Genomic DNA, 17,306 nt, shown 5'->3' with positions numbered 1-17,306 from the left:
GTTTGTGCAGCGAAATGTGCTGCAACCAATCATTCTGCCATCTTCCGTAGGGCGGGATAGGAAAAGGGCGCCGGTTTTGTATGCAGACACATCTGAGTTGGTTACTTTGCTTTTGCATTCCAGTCTTTCAGACCGAGAACCTCGCTTTGCTGTGCCACCATATTTGCAACCTAACGCGTGTTGAAAAGGCCCATTGACGGCCAGTTTTTAATGAACGCAAGTTATAAGTGAATGCCAGCCACTGATTTAAGAATTCTGTGGAACGCTAACATGGAGCTAGGTCCTGTCAAAGGGTGCAGCCCGTTTGAGTGTTGGGAATAGAAGCTCCAATGGAGAAGGGAGTTATCTCAAACGCCTAAACGCTGTCCTCCAGTGCGAGAGGGAGCCCTATGCATGCCTACGTTGTCCTAAAAGGGTATTTCTTTGTAAATGTCCACCGTGTTTTGGGAAATCACAAGCCAGAAAATCACAGGATTAAAACGGTTGCCGCACCAGCTGTTACGGACAATGGGAGATAGATGGCAACCAAAAGGAACTGCTTTACACAAGTGACCTCCTCACTTGCCGAAATCCGGGATCGAACCAGGGACCTTTAGATCTTCAGTCTAACGCTCTCCCAACTGAGCTATTTCGGCTTGTCATCAAGCAGCCATCCCACGCACCACCAAGCACTGCAACCGGCATGTGAAAGGATCACTGGGCGCACTTGCAGGGACATGTATCTTCCAATGCACTTTGCATATGTTAATCAAAGACTTCTGCCTCTAAAACTGAAGAGCTCGGCCTGCTGTGCCATCACATTGGCAATATTTACGGCTCTTGAAATGGTTCAATGAGCACCGATTTTTAACGTCTGGCAAGTTGCCAGACACTGATTTATCAACTTGGGGTAACCCTAATAGACAGTGAGGTCCTGCCACAGGGTGAAACCTCTTGGCTGTCTCTCCATTGGAAAACGTTACATTAACAGGATTTAAAATGTATTTACATGGATTGTTAAACTATTAGCTATTAGCAAATTGTTGCTATGTTAATGGTGTATTACATTGATGAGAAGTGAAGACATTAATAACCCTGTGTGCAAATTTTGTGCACAATTACACCTGTCAGCTACAGTAATATATGTTTTCCAATGCTTTTAATTTATTTCATGCCTCTTATTCTATTCAGTATAACCTCACTTCCCTTTACAGCTGCATCAAACCCGATCAAAATCACACAGATATAGAATATTGAGTTATAGCCTACTGTATACAGTCTACAGGACCTTTGCAAGGTATCAGTTCTTGGTATCACCTGTTACCATGCATTTTAGTTTGTACTGAATGCTGTCAGTATGTCTCTGCACCAATGTCACCAATGCAACTTCCAGTATTTATTGTACTTAACAATTAAGTTATTCTGTTTCCTCCAGATAGTCACAATCTGTGGATAGTCATTTGATAAAATGATAGAAATAGAAATGAGGAGGGCAGATTATCATAGCTATCTCTTATTGAACCACAAGATGGCAGCAAATAAATGGTGTATTGAATTAGCCTCAATTGTGAAGGCGACTACTTAAGAGGACCAATAGATCTAAATATTCAGAAAGACTAAAATCAAAATCAGGTAGCCGGGCAGCATAACATTTAAAAATCACTTCTATGATATCACATTAGATGTTGATCCTTTAGCCCGTGATAGCCTGTGTTTTGTGTTTGTTTTGTGAGTGTTTTACTATGTCATGTTCATCTAGGCCATGGATGGACAACCATCCCATTTCACTGATAGTTTCTCCTTGCTGGTTGAAAGTGTCTTAATCAGTGAAATCAGCTGCTGTAGTATTTGGTTGGAATGAAAACCTGCAGAGTACTGGGCCTCCATGGCACATGGTTGCACATCCCCAATCTAGGCCTGCATTAATCTCATTAAAAGAGTACCACCACCGAGCACTTTTGTCTGGTTTTATAATAAGATGTAAACCTACTACAGTTTTTCTTATGTCATGGGCCCTTTTAATAGGTGCTGATACAGGATAGATGATGGCACTTGCATGCCATTCCTCCCTGACATTATATGATAGGGCTGGAGGCAAGGCTGCTGCACAGGAGGCTGTTATTCATAGTTCACTGGAGAAAAATCTGTGATGTAAAGCAAAGATTTAACAGCCCAGAGCAGTAGTAAATTGGAAGTTAGAGAACTGGGCCTGTGGCAACCGCTGGGAAAATGTGGGTGGGGAAAGTGAATGAATAACACTCTCTCCTCCCTCAACAACTACTGTCAAGGTGCGTTTGAGCAAGGCACCCAGCTGCTCCAGTGGAGAAGCTCAGTGGCCACCAGTAAGACTGTGGTGGTACTGGGCAACTCCTCTGTGTAACTGTATGAATGTGAAGCAGGGTGTTGCTGGAAAATGCATGAAGCTCTGTTGACTTTCCTGGACAAATAAAGGTAAAAAAAAAACACAAAAAAACCCCCCTGCATTCATTTCTGTCCCACTCTAAATCCGCAGGGCGTCAGAGAGCCACATTCATAACCCAGACCTAGGCCAGATAATATAGCCTACACCAGGAGCGGGATAACCAACATCAATGAAGTCTGGCAAGAGGAGAAAGGAAAATCTCTACCTCAGGATATTGCAAACCGCTACAAATAGCGCTCCTCAAAACACAGTTCACATTTTTCTGCATCAAAGCAGAAAGCAGCGCAGGGTGTGAGGATGCAGTGTTTCCCACAGAATTGCCCCTGCCCTTTTTGTTGTGAGTGCCCTTCTTTTTTTTGGCTATATACCTTTATTTAACCAGGGTAGATCCAGGCCCCAATGACCACTTCCAATAGAGAGGGGATGACATGCAGCTATATACCATAGGGGCACTGGAGCTGCTCAAATACCCATCTGGTGTGACATTAGGGCAAAAATGACAGAAAATTGAAAATGAATTCTGTTTTTTTCTACTGTGGGGGCCTAGTAAAACATGAGACCCTCACTTTTTTCATCCAAAGGGACATTCTAATGAGACGCTTCATTTTTGCCCTAAGGTCACAAGGAAACGTGTTTTTTCTACCATAGGGCCCTACCAGCTGGTTGATGCACTGACTCGCTGTTTACCTGTTGGTCTGTCAGCCAGGCAGCACCAGACTGTGTGTTTGTATGTGTGTATCTGTGAGTGTTTGCACAGATGTGTGTGTGTACATGTGTTGCATATTTGCATGTGTGTTCACAGTAAGTGTAGGTTGATGATGTCGTGCCATTATAAAAGTATCGTAATAATTGTTTTCATTTAGCAGACCTATGGCCTATGTCATTCTATTCAATCAATTTTGATTTGAAATTATGTTGGTGTTAGGTCAGACTTTAATGAAGGGTTTTTTACTTGACAAGTTGATATAAAATGATTTTGCATATTAAAAAATAGACATTGGTTTAGATTAGAGAAGTTGGCTATAGCCTAGAAATAGACTTAAAATTAACACAGCAGTCAAGGAAAATAGATAAATTGCATCCTGCAACATCCAAGCAACTATATACAGTGAAACTGTTGCTGTGTTTCCCTCAACTGTAATTATGAAAACAAATAAAGTATTTGCCAGCTAGCTCTGTGTTATTTTCTCTAGCTATCTTACAATCAATCTCGTATTTTATTGATGGTTTTGGTAAGCTAGTGATAGCTAGCTTTGAAGTTTAAATGAGGCATCTAGCTTGAGTTGAAGCTACTGTGGCAAATAAAGGTGTCAATAGGAGGATTTTGCTTTGAATCCAGTCTTGATACAGGAAAGTTTTTTTTAGACAATTTTCCCCCTATTTTTTCAGTTTTTTCCCCAAATTCAAACCCGTGGAATATTTTATAATAAATGGTCAACAGCATCGTCTTATTATCTCTGATGACAATTTATTTGAATGCGAGTTCAGAATCATAAATAAAACATCAATCGTAGAGTTAGAGTTGGTATCCAAGTCCCCCAAACCCAGGTGGCTTCAGGTTGGTGCAGGCGGAAGAGGTTCCCCCTTTTTCATTTTTTGCCCCTGCCCCTTGAGAGTCTGTGCACGCCACTGCTCCAGCCCCTGCCTTAGGTGATACAACACTTCAAACTTTTTCAACTAATCAAGAATAGAGTTCTACAAAGGACAGGTTGGGAGAATTCATTAGTTCACTGCAATGACGGAGATGCTGCTGAGGAACTGATGACAGAAGTCCAGAGGAACCCGGCGCTATTTGACAAAGACCATCACCCCTAAATATATTAAAATGAAACGTGACGTACCCCAGTCGGAATCGCAACAGCTCTTGGGATTAGCGGTAAGGCTGTTTACTGACCTGGAAGCTAGTTAACTCGCTAACTTTTGCTAGCTAACTAACAAAATAGCACAATGTCTTGGGCAACCTGACCGCAAATGCGCTATTATCCTATGTTTTTAATATGACCGGGAGGTAACAACATGTGCCTCCAGTAGCCTGTTGAAACCCGTTTAGCCTCGGTGAAGTTACAGGTGTTTCTCTCAACATGGACTTCACTCTTTGATCCACAGAAGATGTGGTATGCAGAGTCTCCTACTGGTAAAGAAATGAATAGCTTCACTTGGTGGCCATTAGTACAATTAGCTCTCATATAGGCTAAACAAAGCACAATAATGTAATGAAAACGCCGTAAAAGAGCATTATTGATTTTGCTAGCTCCTCTCTCTTTTGCGTAATTCATGAACCCAAATCCATCGGCTATGTCGTTATTTACTTTAGAGAGCGAGTAAAATAAAAGCACCATTGTTTTCTCTGAATATTTGGCGCCAATATCGCTGCAGTGTGAACGCTTAAGCAACAGCATATCATTATAGTTTATAGTTATCTTTATAGTTGTCGCCATGTGTGAATGGGCCTGCTACAATGCGTTCCAGGTCGTGGCTTGTGCTTCGTTGAGAGACGTCCGCAGTATCACGTCGTGTGTGTGTGTGCGCGCGCGCGTATGCACGTGTTTGTGTCTCATCTCACACATATTGGGAGGGGGGGGGGGTGTTTAGCACCTGCCAAAGCAGGGAGGAGAGACAGCTCTTTGAGAGGAGACTGAGTTATATGAAGGCAAAGACCGCAATAACAATAATAAACCTACTAACAGTTAATAATAACGGCAACATTTCTTTGTCAGCGACGTGAACCTGGCGGTGCGCCACAGTACATTAATGGGAAACCCTGTGGGATGGATATTGTGGATGCATGTGGATGGGACACACACACACGCGCGCGCTCACACGGGATTCGACTAGGAGAGGGGGAAAAAAACAGAACGCCGCCATCGCATCTCTTGAAAAATATAGGCTGCGTAAGGATATTGCGATATAAAGCAGGCGAGGAGAGGAGAGGAGAGGAGAGAAGAGGAGAGAAGGTCTAAATGACGCCGCGCCGTCACATCTCTGGATGGAATCGCACGGTTTCCTGACGCGATGACTGGCTCGCAGCAGCACCGGCAAGCCAAACCCACCGGTGTGAGGGCTGATACCACCTTATAAAAAGCCCGGCACCGGCTCTCTCGGCGGGTGTCTTTCACCAGGACGTTATTCGGCTTTTCCCCCCTCCTGTGTCCCTGGTCGAGCTGCAAGCCACCGACTCGGATTATTTCACTGCCATTCATTTTTCTATATAGGAATAGGAGCATCAGCCAATCGCCATGTCTCACGGATGGGGATACGGACCAACTGACGGTGAGGCATTTCTAGCTTTTATAGGAGCCAGGGGTGGTTGATGTTGTGGACGTTCAGATTTGAGTAAAGCTGCCATGTAACAGGTCAAGGACATGTTGGCATTTACAAAGGCCCGCCGGTTTAAACTGAATCAAATGGACGATTGTACACAGCTGTCATATAGCAGTCATTCCCTGATAGTAAGGAGTAGGGAGAAAACAAAATAACTGAATTATTTCCCTTTTCATAGCTTTTAATCTACAGAGTGGAATCATTTTAAAAAGAACTAAAAAAAAAAAAAGTAAAAACTGCATGGATAATAGAATAAAATAGAATAGAATAGAATAGAATAAAGTTGCTACAACCATTCTCAGCAAGTGTGGTCTTACTGATTTTATGCTTAACTCATCAACTTAGGCTATACATTCTATTTGATATGAATTATTATCAAAAGTTTCCTCCTGTGCTGTATTTTGCAGGGCCAGACAAGTGGGCTGAAGGGTTCCCCATTGCAAACGGGCCCAGGCAGGAATAGAATAGAATAGAATAGAATAGAACAGAACAGAATAAAGTTGCTACAGCCATTCTCAGCAAGTGTGGTCTTACTGATTTTATGCTTAACTCACCAACTTAGGCTATACATTCTATTTGATATGAATTATTATCAAAAGTTCCCCCCTGTGCTGTAATTTTGCAGGACCAGACAAGTGGGCTGAAGGGTTCCCCATTGCAAACGGGCCCAGGCAGTCTCCCATCAACGTGGTCCCCAACGAGGCCGCGTACGACTCCTCTCTGAAGGCTCTGAAGCTGAAGTACGACCCGTCCAACTCCAGCGGCATCCTCAACAACGGACACTCCTTCCAGGTGGACTTCGTGGACGATGGAGACACTTCCAGTAAGCACTGCTCAGCTATCTTTTTCTAGGGTTGGAAACTAGAACTACAGATCGTTATATAATAGTAATAATAATAACAATAATAATAACCTTTATTCGTATAGCACCTTTCGTACACAGCATGCAGCTCAAAGTGCTTTACGTCAATAAAAGGCCGATAAAAGACAGATAAAAAGATACAATTCATATAAAAGAACAAGCAAAGTGCATTGCATTAAAAGAATCAAATCAAGTCAAATGGAAAGATAAAAGAACACAACAAATACTCCCACTTTTAGATGCACATTCCGAGTGAACCCCCCCCCCCCCCACACACACACACACACACACACACATATAGTGTAATACATACTCGTGCAAATATATATTAGTCTTTGCTAGGTTTGAGTACTGTTTTTTTTTTTTTTTTTTGGCATCCTGAAATGGGGAGATCTGCAAAAAGCAAAGTACTGTAGTTCTTCAAAGTATTGTCAAAGTAAAGTCCACAATCTGCACTTTAGCCTCATATTCAAGGTGTCATTTCACATCCAAAATAACATAAGGAGCCCCAATGTTAAAATATATGCTGTCTAAATATGTATGAAAGTCACTGGATCCCTTTATCAGATGTAGGACTAGGAAAAAGAATATGACACTGCATATAATGAGATTCTATAGTGTAATTACAAAGTTACTTTATAGTTCAACATGTAACAACAAATATTAGTTAGTTAATGTCTTTATCATTATCTGCCCTTCTTGTGTATGCTTACGCTCCTGTGTAGTGGTAGATAAGAGTGTCTGATGACGTGAGTGTTACATGTACTCATCCTAATCAACCGCTCAGTTCTCTCATTATCTGAAGGTCAACTGGATATCTAAGCCACCATTCTCTCTGTTGATCTAACACAGTTTTCCCTGTATTCATCCAGCAGTGGTGGGCCGTGTCAGCAAGAAAAAAACACCACTGCTTGAGTAAATGAGAAATGTAACACAGCTCAATTCCCCCCCCCCCCCCCCAAAGCACAATACAAGTGTTTAGAATTTGTGCCTTTATCATAAAGTAACAAAATATGTGTTTCTCTGTGAATATCTTTTTTTCTAATGACTTCCGTTGACATGGCATAGACATCAGCTTGTATTTTATGACTATATTAATTACAAGAATTAATCCAGGAGACCATATCAGTTAAACAACTTAGCTTTAATTGCAATACCACATTCAAATGCTCTTTGGTCTATTGAGTGAAGGAAGTAACATGTTATTTGACCAGAAACTGGTGAATATGGAAAAAAACAAAACAAAGGTAAATGTAATTGTATCTTTAATGTTTACTTTGCATGATATGCCAGTAGCTTCATGAGAACAGTATAATAATGTGGTGTAATCTTTCTCTATATATATATAAGTGGTTGTAAGTGAAAGGAGAGGGAACTCCAGCAGCAATAATGATTTAAGGGAGGGATAGAATGCCTGTTATTGAGTAGGATTCTTCTTTTCTCATTGATATCAAACCCACTGTGATGTTACAGTAATAATCATTGACACTTTAATATAAATGAATGTCCATTTTGTTACTCTCTATCACCAATCGATATAACACACAATTAAACACAATTGTAATTCAAGCTATATTCAGTTCATGAAAGCTTTTATGTTTGCTGTTCTAAACCAATGGTTCTCAACGTGGGGTCCGGGGACCACCAGGGGTCCCTGAGGGGGTTCCAAGGGGTCCCCAGCAAATTGATCAATTGTTAAAATTCACCATTATTTCTTTTACAAGAAGTTAACACAATTAGAGAATGTAGAAAAATGACTATTTTGGTCATAGTTGCACTGTTATCTCTGTTATCTATAGAAGTGGAATTCTGGACAAAATCATTTGGGTCCGAGATACCAACTCTCATCAGATGTGTACTAAATTAGGGGTCCTTGATATGAAAAAGGTTGAGAATCACTGTTCTAAACACCCGGTGTCTGGTAGCTCTTTAATGGGAAAACTCGATGCATTTCACATTCCTGGTTTGTTTGGAATAAATAGTTCCTCACAGCGATGACCGCTTAGTACCAAGGATGGAGACAAAATTTAAAAAAAAAGGGAACTCAAGGATTACCATAAATAAAGGAAAACACAAGGAAATACATGATAGAACAGAATTCATAGATGTCATTCGTGAGAGGAATGGGCACCTACCCTAGTTCCCAACATTACTCAATAATTTCTAGACTCGCTATTGGTTTCAACAACAAGAACAGGCTAACGGGAAAGCTGACACTGCTGGCTTGGAACGTGCAGTTCAGAAACTGAATTGCATCACAAACCGAAAAGCAACATACCATCATTCTAAAGAATCGATATTCTTCTGAATTGCATTATAATTATTCCATTACTCTTTCTAAGCTGTCCTCTTCCTCTCCCTCCCCCAGCCCTGACTGGCGGCCCTATTTCTGGAACCTACCGTCTGAGGCAGTTTCATTTCCACTGGGGCGCCAGCGACGACAGAGGCTCCGAGCACACCGTCAACGGCATCAAGTTCCCCTGCGAGGTACTGGTCTGCTGGACTTCAGTTCAAACACCAGTCTATACCACCACACTGCATGTTTTAGTAGTAGACTAAAGCTGCACTATGCAACTTCACACTTTGGCAGCCCCCAAAAGGCAGCGAGGTAACTGTTTTTGAATTTTGCAGACTCAAAAAACCCAGAAATCATGTAATTTAAAGGAAGGGAGTTAAAGGAATAGTTCACCCAAAAATGAAAATTCTGTCATCATCTGCTCACCCTCATGCCAAATGAAACACAGGTGAAATTTGTTAGTCCATATAACACACAGGGAGTCAATGATGACCTGTTCTTTAGAGTTCCAAAACAAAAACAGCCAAACAATCACACTGTGAATAGAAAGACCTATACACCATTATTTGTTGCAAATCAATCAGCTGTAGTTAAGATTTGCACTAAATGATGGTGTAAATATACTGTAGGTCTTTTTGGAACTCTGAAGAACTGGTCCCCACTGACTTCAGTTGTTTTGGAGAAGGCTGCTATGGAGTTGTGCTGGCAACCTCCCTGTGTGTTATATGGACAAACTTCACCTGTGTTTCAACTGGCATGAGGGGGAGGAGATGATGACAGAATTTTCATTTTTGTGGTGAACTATTCCTTTAAGTAAGGCCCAGATACACTAAAGGTTTGCACAGGGAGTGCACAATATATCACTAAAATCACTAATGACACCGTCCGCAATGAATGGAACGCTGACAGCACTTACGTCCTGTGTGGAGAATTCCCACCAGTGCCCATACCGACAGCAGTAATTTAATTTGGGCATATAGGGACAAATCTATGGGGCTTCAATTAGTGGGGATGGGACTTCTCCGCTGCAGCCCTACTTCCTGATTTAGGCTGATAAGATGGGTGGATTTAACATAAGAATCTTGCATAGTGCAGCATTACTACTACTGGGATACCTGTTAACGCTTATTAAGCATTAAGTGTTACAGAGCTTTCTTTGGCTAGGATGCACGGTGCAATGGAAGGTAATATCCTATCTTTGTCAAGTGCCTTCTGTAAAACAACCAATGTCCAACCAATGTCTCATTTCATTAAGTTATCAATCTAAAAAAATAATTGGGATAAGGGAGATAAAGAAAGAAGGGGTTCTCCATTATTTGTTCAAATTAATCAAATTCACTCCCTTGTAAATTAGAATTGAAAGGGAAATTTGGGAGGAAAGACGCCACACTATTGCTTGTGTCAAATTTGGAAACATTCTTCTCTCTATTTCCTATATTAGCTTCATCTGGTGCACTGGAACACCAAGTACCCCAGCTTTGGAGAGGCAGCCAGCCAGCCTGATGGACTCGCTGTGGTCGGGGTCTTCCTCAAGGTGAGTAATTGGTCATTCATCACTGACAAACCATCACTTCTGCATTTGGTGTCCATTATTGAATTAAGATGTCTGGGGATGTAAAATGACTTTACACAGGCTTTGTAGGGGCTTTTGTAACATGAAGATAAAGCCAACTAATGAACACTGTTTTTGATATATAATGGAACCAATTATTAGTAATTCAAGAAAAATAATGTATTGGGAATCAAATTGCTGTGTGTTACCCATCAGATCGGTGCTGCCAACCCCAGGCTGCAGAAAGTTCTGGACGGCCTGGATGCTATCAAGTCCAAGGTAAGCAAACATCACACAATATTCACAAAAACACAGCTTTGTTTTCAGATTTGCTAAATATAATTATGCTCATATATATTGTGTATGAAGAGTAATATTCAAGCTCAGTGAACAAACAAGTCTGTTATCCTGCTTACTAATGAGCAGCAATTGTTTTCCTTGGGCAAAGCTGTAAATGTAAAGAAGACATTTCTTTCTTTCTTTCTTTCTTTCTCTCTTTCTTCCTTCATCCCTCCCTCCTGCAGGGCAAGCAGACCACCTTTGATAACTTTGACCCAAAGACTCTTCTTCCCGGTTCTCTGGACTACTGGACCTACGACGGCTCCCTGACCACCCCCCCCCTGTTGGAGAGCGTCACCTGGATTGTCCTCAAGGAGCCCATCAGTGTCAGCCCGGCCCAGGTACTTCCTGGTTTCAATTCATGTGCAACAACAGCAATAATAATAATGATAATTGCAATAACAATAATAATGTTACAAAGTCCTTTACAGCAGTGATTCTCAACCTTTTTCATATCAAGGACCCCTAATTTAGTCCTCATTAGGGCCACGGACCCCCATTTAATGAAATTTTGTCTCTTGGACCCAAATCTGAACATAATTTTATTGTCAGATATGATTTTGTCCAGAATTCCATGACTATCTGTTTTGTAGGTAGAGAGATGACAGTGCAACTATAATCAAAACAGTCATTCTTCTATATTCTCTAATTGTGTTAACCTTGTTAAGTTTAACAATTCATCAAATGGCTGGGGACCCCCTGGAACCCCTCCCCAAGGACCCCCGATGGTCCCCGGACCCCACGTTGAAAACCACTGCTTTACAGGATGAATAAAAATGAAAGCAATAAAAAAAAAAAAGTGAACAAATAAATAGGGGAAATAATAAAAAAAAAATAATAATAATAATAATAATAAAAAAAGACAAAAGTAAAGTAAAAAGCAGAAATTCCCCTATGTACCTACAATGTTGACCTACACTACAAATATAACACATTCTATACAATTTGGTGGCATGATCATCAAATAGCGCAGGAAGGCTTCGTTCTATCTTATGTTTACAAAAAATATTATAATGAGTCATCACTGCTCAGTGGTAGTCTCATGAATATTCATGACTGAGGTGGTGGGCCTGCTGGTCCTGCTGTGTTTTGGTTCTTCTGTCAAGTCAGAAGGCCACAGTAGAGTGGCCAAGGGAGGGCAAGTAGCATTGAACTTCAGTTTGAGAGTCAAAGATTAAAACAACAACTCAATCTAAACCACAGCTACCCAGGATTACACACTGGCTATAGTCTAAATATAACTGGCAAAGGCATGTATGTGTATGTGCACAAACATGCATGCAACATGTGTTTATTTGTGGCAGTCCTAAATGCAGACATTTTTCTTGGCAGTCTACCTGCTCTTGTAGGGGTTGGGCATACTAGTTCAGTACAGCAGTGATTCTCAACCTTTTTCATATCAAGGACCCCTAATTTAGTCCACATTAGGGCCACGGACCCCCATTTGATGAGATTTTGGACCCAAATATGAGAATATTTGTATTGTTAGATAGGATTTTGTCCAGAATTCCATGATAGTCTTTCTGCTTCATTCTCTAACTGGGTTAACTTCTTGTAAATGAAATAATGCTGAAGTTTAACAATTCATCAGGTTGCTGGGGACCCCCTTGAACCCCCTCAAGGACCCCTGGTAGTCCCCTGGACCCCACGTTGAGAACCGCTGCAGTACAGGATTTCAATCATCTAGTCTGGTGTTCTCAAGTAGAAAGCTGGAACCGGAATACAAAGAAATTACTAGTCAATAACGACTGAATAAGGACAGATAATTACTTTTAGAGAGTGCCGGGTGTTTCTTCAAATTCCTCCGTTCTCCCCAGTCATTATCAAATGCCTTTATACAAACTTGCACCTCTTTAAAGATTTTTAATTTCCAAATGTTTTTTTTTCCAATGTTCTAGTGATTGTACATACTGAAAGGAGCCAGAGTGGTTGTCAAAACATTGTAAAGGTCAAGTGTGTGTGAAGTCATATCATGGTGTAGAACAGGGAGGGCCCAGGCTTTAGCTGCCCTGTGTTAAAGTGAGATTACACTATCTAGGTGGGCCTTTATAGGCTTGTACTGAGCTCTAGTGGGTAGTTAACGCTCTATCTCTCTACAAAATTAACCCACCCATACCAGTGTACCATGACCTGACATATTTCTGTAACATACATACATACATACAGTAGGTAATAGGCCTGTCTCTGTAGATTTAATGCTGATTTTTTTCCTTATCTTCCTTCTATATTATTTTAAGTATTAGTATTATTGTTGCTGTTATTATATAAAGTACATAGTAATGTATAACAGTGTATATAATGAAGTATAATAATCATTAATAATAAGAATAATATGAATAAGAAATAATAAGAATCCTCAATATACAGAGCCTCCTTACTTACTTAACTTGGGTTACTATTGGTTTCCTTGTTGCCATACAGAAATTACACACACAGGCTAAAGCACAGAGCTGCATGGAACTGCAGGCGTGTGCTGAATGAGCCTGAGGGAAATTAAATCCCAGAGTTCAACTGCACCAGCCAGCTAAAGGCTAAATGGCTCCCAGAGGAGCCTTGTTTACAGCACATTGTAGCTTTAGCCTCCACACACACACACACACACACACACACACACACACACACACACACACACACACACACACAGACACGCACACACATGCAGCCGAGTCTTTAACACTCACCACTCAATCTAAGCTGGACACTCTTGGTTTCATTAATTCAGTTATATGTTTATGGGTAACACTTTACAATAAGGGTCACTAAGTTAAGGGTTAGTTAATGCTTAATAAGGGTTAGTTAATGCTTAATAAGGGTTAGTTAATGCTTAATAATGGTAAGTTAATTAACAGTTAACTAATGTGTAATGCTTATTAAGCATTAACTAACCCTTAACTTAGTGACCCTTATTGTAAAGTGTTACCTGTTTATCAAATAGATTCGGCACAAAAACTACAGTAGATCAGCAGGGTGTGAGGTACAGCTGACCTGTTCTACACTGGGTGGAAAATGAACTGGTGCAAGTGAAGCAGCTTGTCGCACGAGTAGCTAATACATTAAGAGCAAATTAACACGAGGAGCGGTAGCATGAATAAATTGAGTGAATAAGGCTGTGATCATATAGGATGCTTTCTCCTGCTCACATGCAAAGCCCAGCTGTGAGTTGTTGTCGAGAGAGCGAGAGATCAAAGGGTGCAACGAGCGATGCATCATTCTCATTGCTATGCAACACAAAGTTTGACAACTTGCAAGCTGTCTAATTGGCGTTAGCTGCCTAACCTGAAGTAATAAAGGGGATGACGTTATTGAAAATACAAACGGACAAGGATGTAGGTACATGACGTCCTCCTAGGGAGAGAAGAGCAACCACGGTTTTATCATGTCGTCCAAGAGCATAGATAGCACTTGTTTCAAGGGCTATTTTTTGCCTTGATGTAATGTGCAGTGTGGCTAATGTTGAGACATGCTCGACTTGAAGCCCAGGGCAGTGCCACAAAATGTACCGCATCCAAAACACCAGGTGGATAGCTTGGAGTAGATGTGCACTGCCTGCTATCACCGAACCATTGTATAACTGAAAAAAATATGCAGGCATGTTCAAAAAAGCGTCCTATATGACTGTGATTCTCAACCTTTTTCATATCAAAGACCCCTTATTGAGTACACATTAAGGCCATAGACCCCCCATTTGATGAGATTTTGTCTCTCTGACTCAAATCTGAGAATATTTGTATTGTCAGATGTGATTTTGTCCAGAATTCCATGACTATCTGTATTGTAGGTAGAGAGATAACAGAGAAACTATGACTAAAACAGTCATTCTTATACATTCTCTAATTGTGTTAAATTCTAGTGAACTAAATAACGGTGAAGTTTAACATTTGATCAATTTGCTGGGGACCCCCTGGAACCCCCTCAAGGACCCTTGGTGGTCCCCGGACCCCACGTTGAGAACCACTGCTATATGAGCACAGCCTCAGGCAACAGTACTCAATTTAGGTAAAGAAAAACTACAGTATACAGCGGTTACTATCTGCACCTTGGTGTGCATACCTACAGCACCAAACGAATGCCTGTAGCAAGGAGTTTAGCAGTAACTCAGCAGCTTGGTACCAGGCAGTGGTGGAAGAAGTACTCTGATCCTTTACTTAAGTAAAAGTACCAATACAGCAATGTAAAAATACTCCATTACAAGTAAAAGTCCTGCATGAAAAATCCTACTTAAGTAAAAGTACATAAGTATTAGCAGCAAAATGTAGTTAAAGTATTAAAGTAAAAGTGCTTTGGTCCCTCTGACTGATATTTTATTATATATGACATCATTAGATTATTAATACTGAAGCATCAGTTTGTAAGCAGCATGTTACTGTTGTAGCTGCTGGAGGTGGAGCTAGTTTGAACTACTTTATATACAATTAGCTAGTTTAGTCCAGTGGTTCCCAACCTAGGGGTCGGGCCCCTCCAAAGGGTCACCAGATAAATCTGAGGGGTTGTGAGATGATTAATGGGAGAGGAAAGAAGAAAAAACAAAGTTCTGATACACAAATCTGTTTTCAGTTTTTGGACTTTTTCCCTATTCTTTGATTTGGATCATTTGAACATTTATTGAAATGAAACCATGTGAGGTTTAGAGGGAAAAATCACTATTTGGTGGAGCTGTTAACAACTCATAGACATCTGAAATGTGACCCGACTACACACTGCTTTTTGTAAGACGTCAAAAGCCAAAAAGGTTGGAAACCACTGGTTTCATCTTTAACAATGTGTTGTATTTTAAAAGCTTGTTATATTATCCATTGTGTCAAATCTCCATCTGAAAAGTAACTAAAGCTGTCAAATAAATGTAGTGGAGTAGAAAGTACAATATTTCCCTCTGACATGTAGTGGAGTGGAAGTATAAAGTAGCATCAAATGGAAATACTCAAGTAAAGCACAAGTATCTCAAAATTGTACTTAAGTACAGTACTTGAGTAAATGTGCCTAGTTACTTTCCACCACTGGTACCAGGATTATTGCTGTTAATGTGCCATTCAATCGCTGTCAGTGGACATAAAGCTCATATTATCTCTCTTTGTGTCTCTTTATCTTTGTCTCTCCCTCCTCATCAGATGGCGAAGTTCCGCAGCCTGCTCTTCACCGGGGACGGAGAGGCTCCCTGCTGCATGGTGGACAACTACCGGCCTCCTCAGCCTCTGAAGGGGCGCAAGGTCCGCGCCTCCTTCAAATAAAGCCCTCTTCATCTTCATCGCTTCCTTCCCACCCCCGCCTATCCTGCCCTCCGTCCCGTAATCTCCTTACTCCTATCGTTTCTCTATCTAAAGACATACAGTATTTGCCCCACTGACTTCAAATGTGCCAGTAAAAAAAATAATACGACCGCCTGCTCTTTCTATGACAGACTGAGGAATGCTCTGATGCTTTATTGATAAAAAAAAAATGAACCACAAAGATGGATTTTAAAATTGAGACATGGATTGTGCAAAAGGCAGTTGCAACTCACATTTATGAAGTGTAACAATCTGACTAAGAAGCCGTGAGGATATTATTCAGTCATGCATTTATAATAGCCAATATCTGTCCAAGCTAAATTGTAAATATTCTAAATCTCTAATTTATTTATTTTTTGCCTTATTATTAGTAAGTGTATACATAAATATAACAATCTCAAATTACATAATGTATTAAAAAATGGATAAAAAAGAGACTACTCAGGCAGCCACGTATTATGAGATTATGTGTGCTGGAGCGGATAGTAAAGCAATCCGGTCGTTCTGCCTGCACACACACACACACACACAAACACACACACACACACACTTCCCCTTCGGCCCATAATCTCATGATGATGTCACGGCCAGATTACGATTATGGTTCTTGTGGCACATCAGTGTTGAAAAGCACACATAGTCCATTGTTGGGGAGATGTAAGTTACATACGGGGCTAGTGATATTTCATTTTTCTTCCATAATTTTTTTCGCAAAAGTATGCCTACTTTGAAAACAAAAGCCTTTATCCAATTGCAAAACGCTTCTTTCTATGCATTTCATTGTGTCCTGAATTCTGCTGCTCACTGCTGAGCTGGTTGACGTTCATTTATATTTTCTGCCACGTTTTTGTCAGTTTGAAACAGAAGGATTATTCCAGCAATGAGAGATATTAATGAAAAGATTCTGAACATAATATTTTTCAGTGGTGACTACAAGTTCTGCACCATGACTGCCGCTCAGCAACTGGTGCCTCTATCTGGTGCCTCTATGCAAGTTGACTTTTTAGAATAGTGATGTTATGGATGTTGTGGAAGACAGTGCTATATGTTTATCAGCTGATTGTATCAATTTAGCCATCGTTCTATCAATGGCTCTACAAAAGAGATGTCATTCCATTTTTTATTGTAACTATGACAACTGAACTACCTATCACCCCAGTGCATTTATCATTGTGTCTTAAAGACTCACGTAAGAGACAGAGATTGTGTTGGAGAGATGATGTTTGATAAAAAGGGTTGAATTCTTCTATAGATTCATACAAGCTATGAAA

The 17,306-nt window shown here is 40.6% G+C and overlaps 1 protein-coding gene and 1 non-coding gene across 3 annotated transcripts; one reads left to right on the top strand and one right to left on the bottom strand.

Moving 5' to 3' along the window:
- Positions 1-562: 562 nt before the first annotated feature.
- Positions 563-635, bottom strand: trnaf-gaa (transfer RNA phenylalanine (anticodon GAA)). Its single transcript has one exon. It is a non-coding gene; the product is annotated as a tRNA-Phe (tRNA).
- Positions 636-5,481: 4,846 nt separating this feature from the next.
- Positions 5,482-17,007, top strand: cahz (carbonic anhydrase). 2 transcript variants are annotated; one of them, XM_071537280.1, is made up of 7 exons: positions 5,482-5,671; positions 6,348-6,545; positions 8,953-9,071; positions 10,322-10,414; positions 10,649-10,711; positions 10,957-11,112; positions 15,877-17,007. In XM_071537280.1, exons 1-7 carry the CDS (start codon positions 5,638-5,640, stop codon positions 15,994-15,996), a joined length of 783 nt encoding a protein of 260 aa, XP_071393381.1. In that variant the 5' UTR covers positions 5,482-5,637; the 3' UTR covers positions 15,997-17,007. The 2 variants fall into 2 exon arrangements, with proteins under 2 accessions (XP_071393381.1, XP_071393382.1); XM_071537281.1 differs by lacking the exons at positions 5,482-5,671; positions 6,348-6,545; positions 8,953-9,071 and adding an exon at positions 7,108-7,122.
- Positions 17,008-17,306: the final 299 nt, after the last annotated feature.

This window comes from Centroberyx affinis, unplaced genomic scaffold (assembly GCF_046629955.1).
Source record: "Centroberyx affinis isolate AG114_WGS23_722 - 3 ecotype Tasmania unplaced genomic scaffold, CSIRO-AGI_Caff_v1 ptg003007l_1, whole genome shotgun sequence".
In the NCBI taxonomy this organism is placed as follows: Eukaryota; Metazoa; Chordata; class Actinopteri; order Beryciformes; family Berycidae; genus Centroberyx; species Centroberyx affinis.
Note: the sequence above shows the minus strand (reverse complement) of the source record. Positions and strands in the feature narration are given on the sequence as shown.

Coding starts and splice junctions, on each gene's coding strand:
- cahz (XM_071537280.1), top strand. CDS start 5,638: ATGTCTCACGGATGGGGATACGGACCAACTGACG. Junction 6,546..8,952: donor GGACGATGGAGACACTTCCA/GTAAGCACTGCT, acceptor TCCCTCCCCCAG/CCCTGACTGGCGGCCCTATT. Junction 10,712..10,956: donor TGGATGCTATCAAGTCCAAG/GTAAGCAAACAT, acceptor TCCCTCCTGCAG/GGCAAGCAGACCACCTTTGA.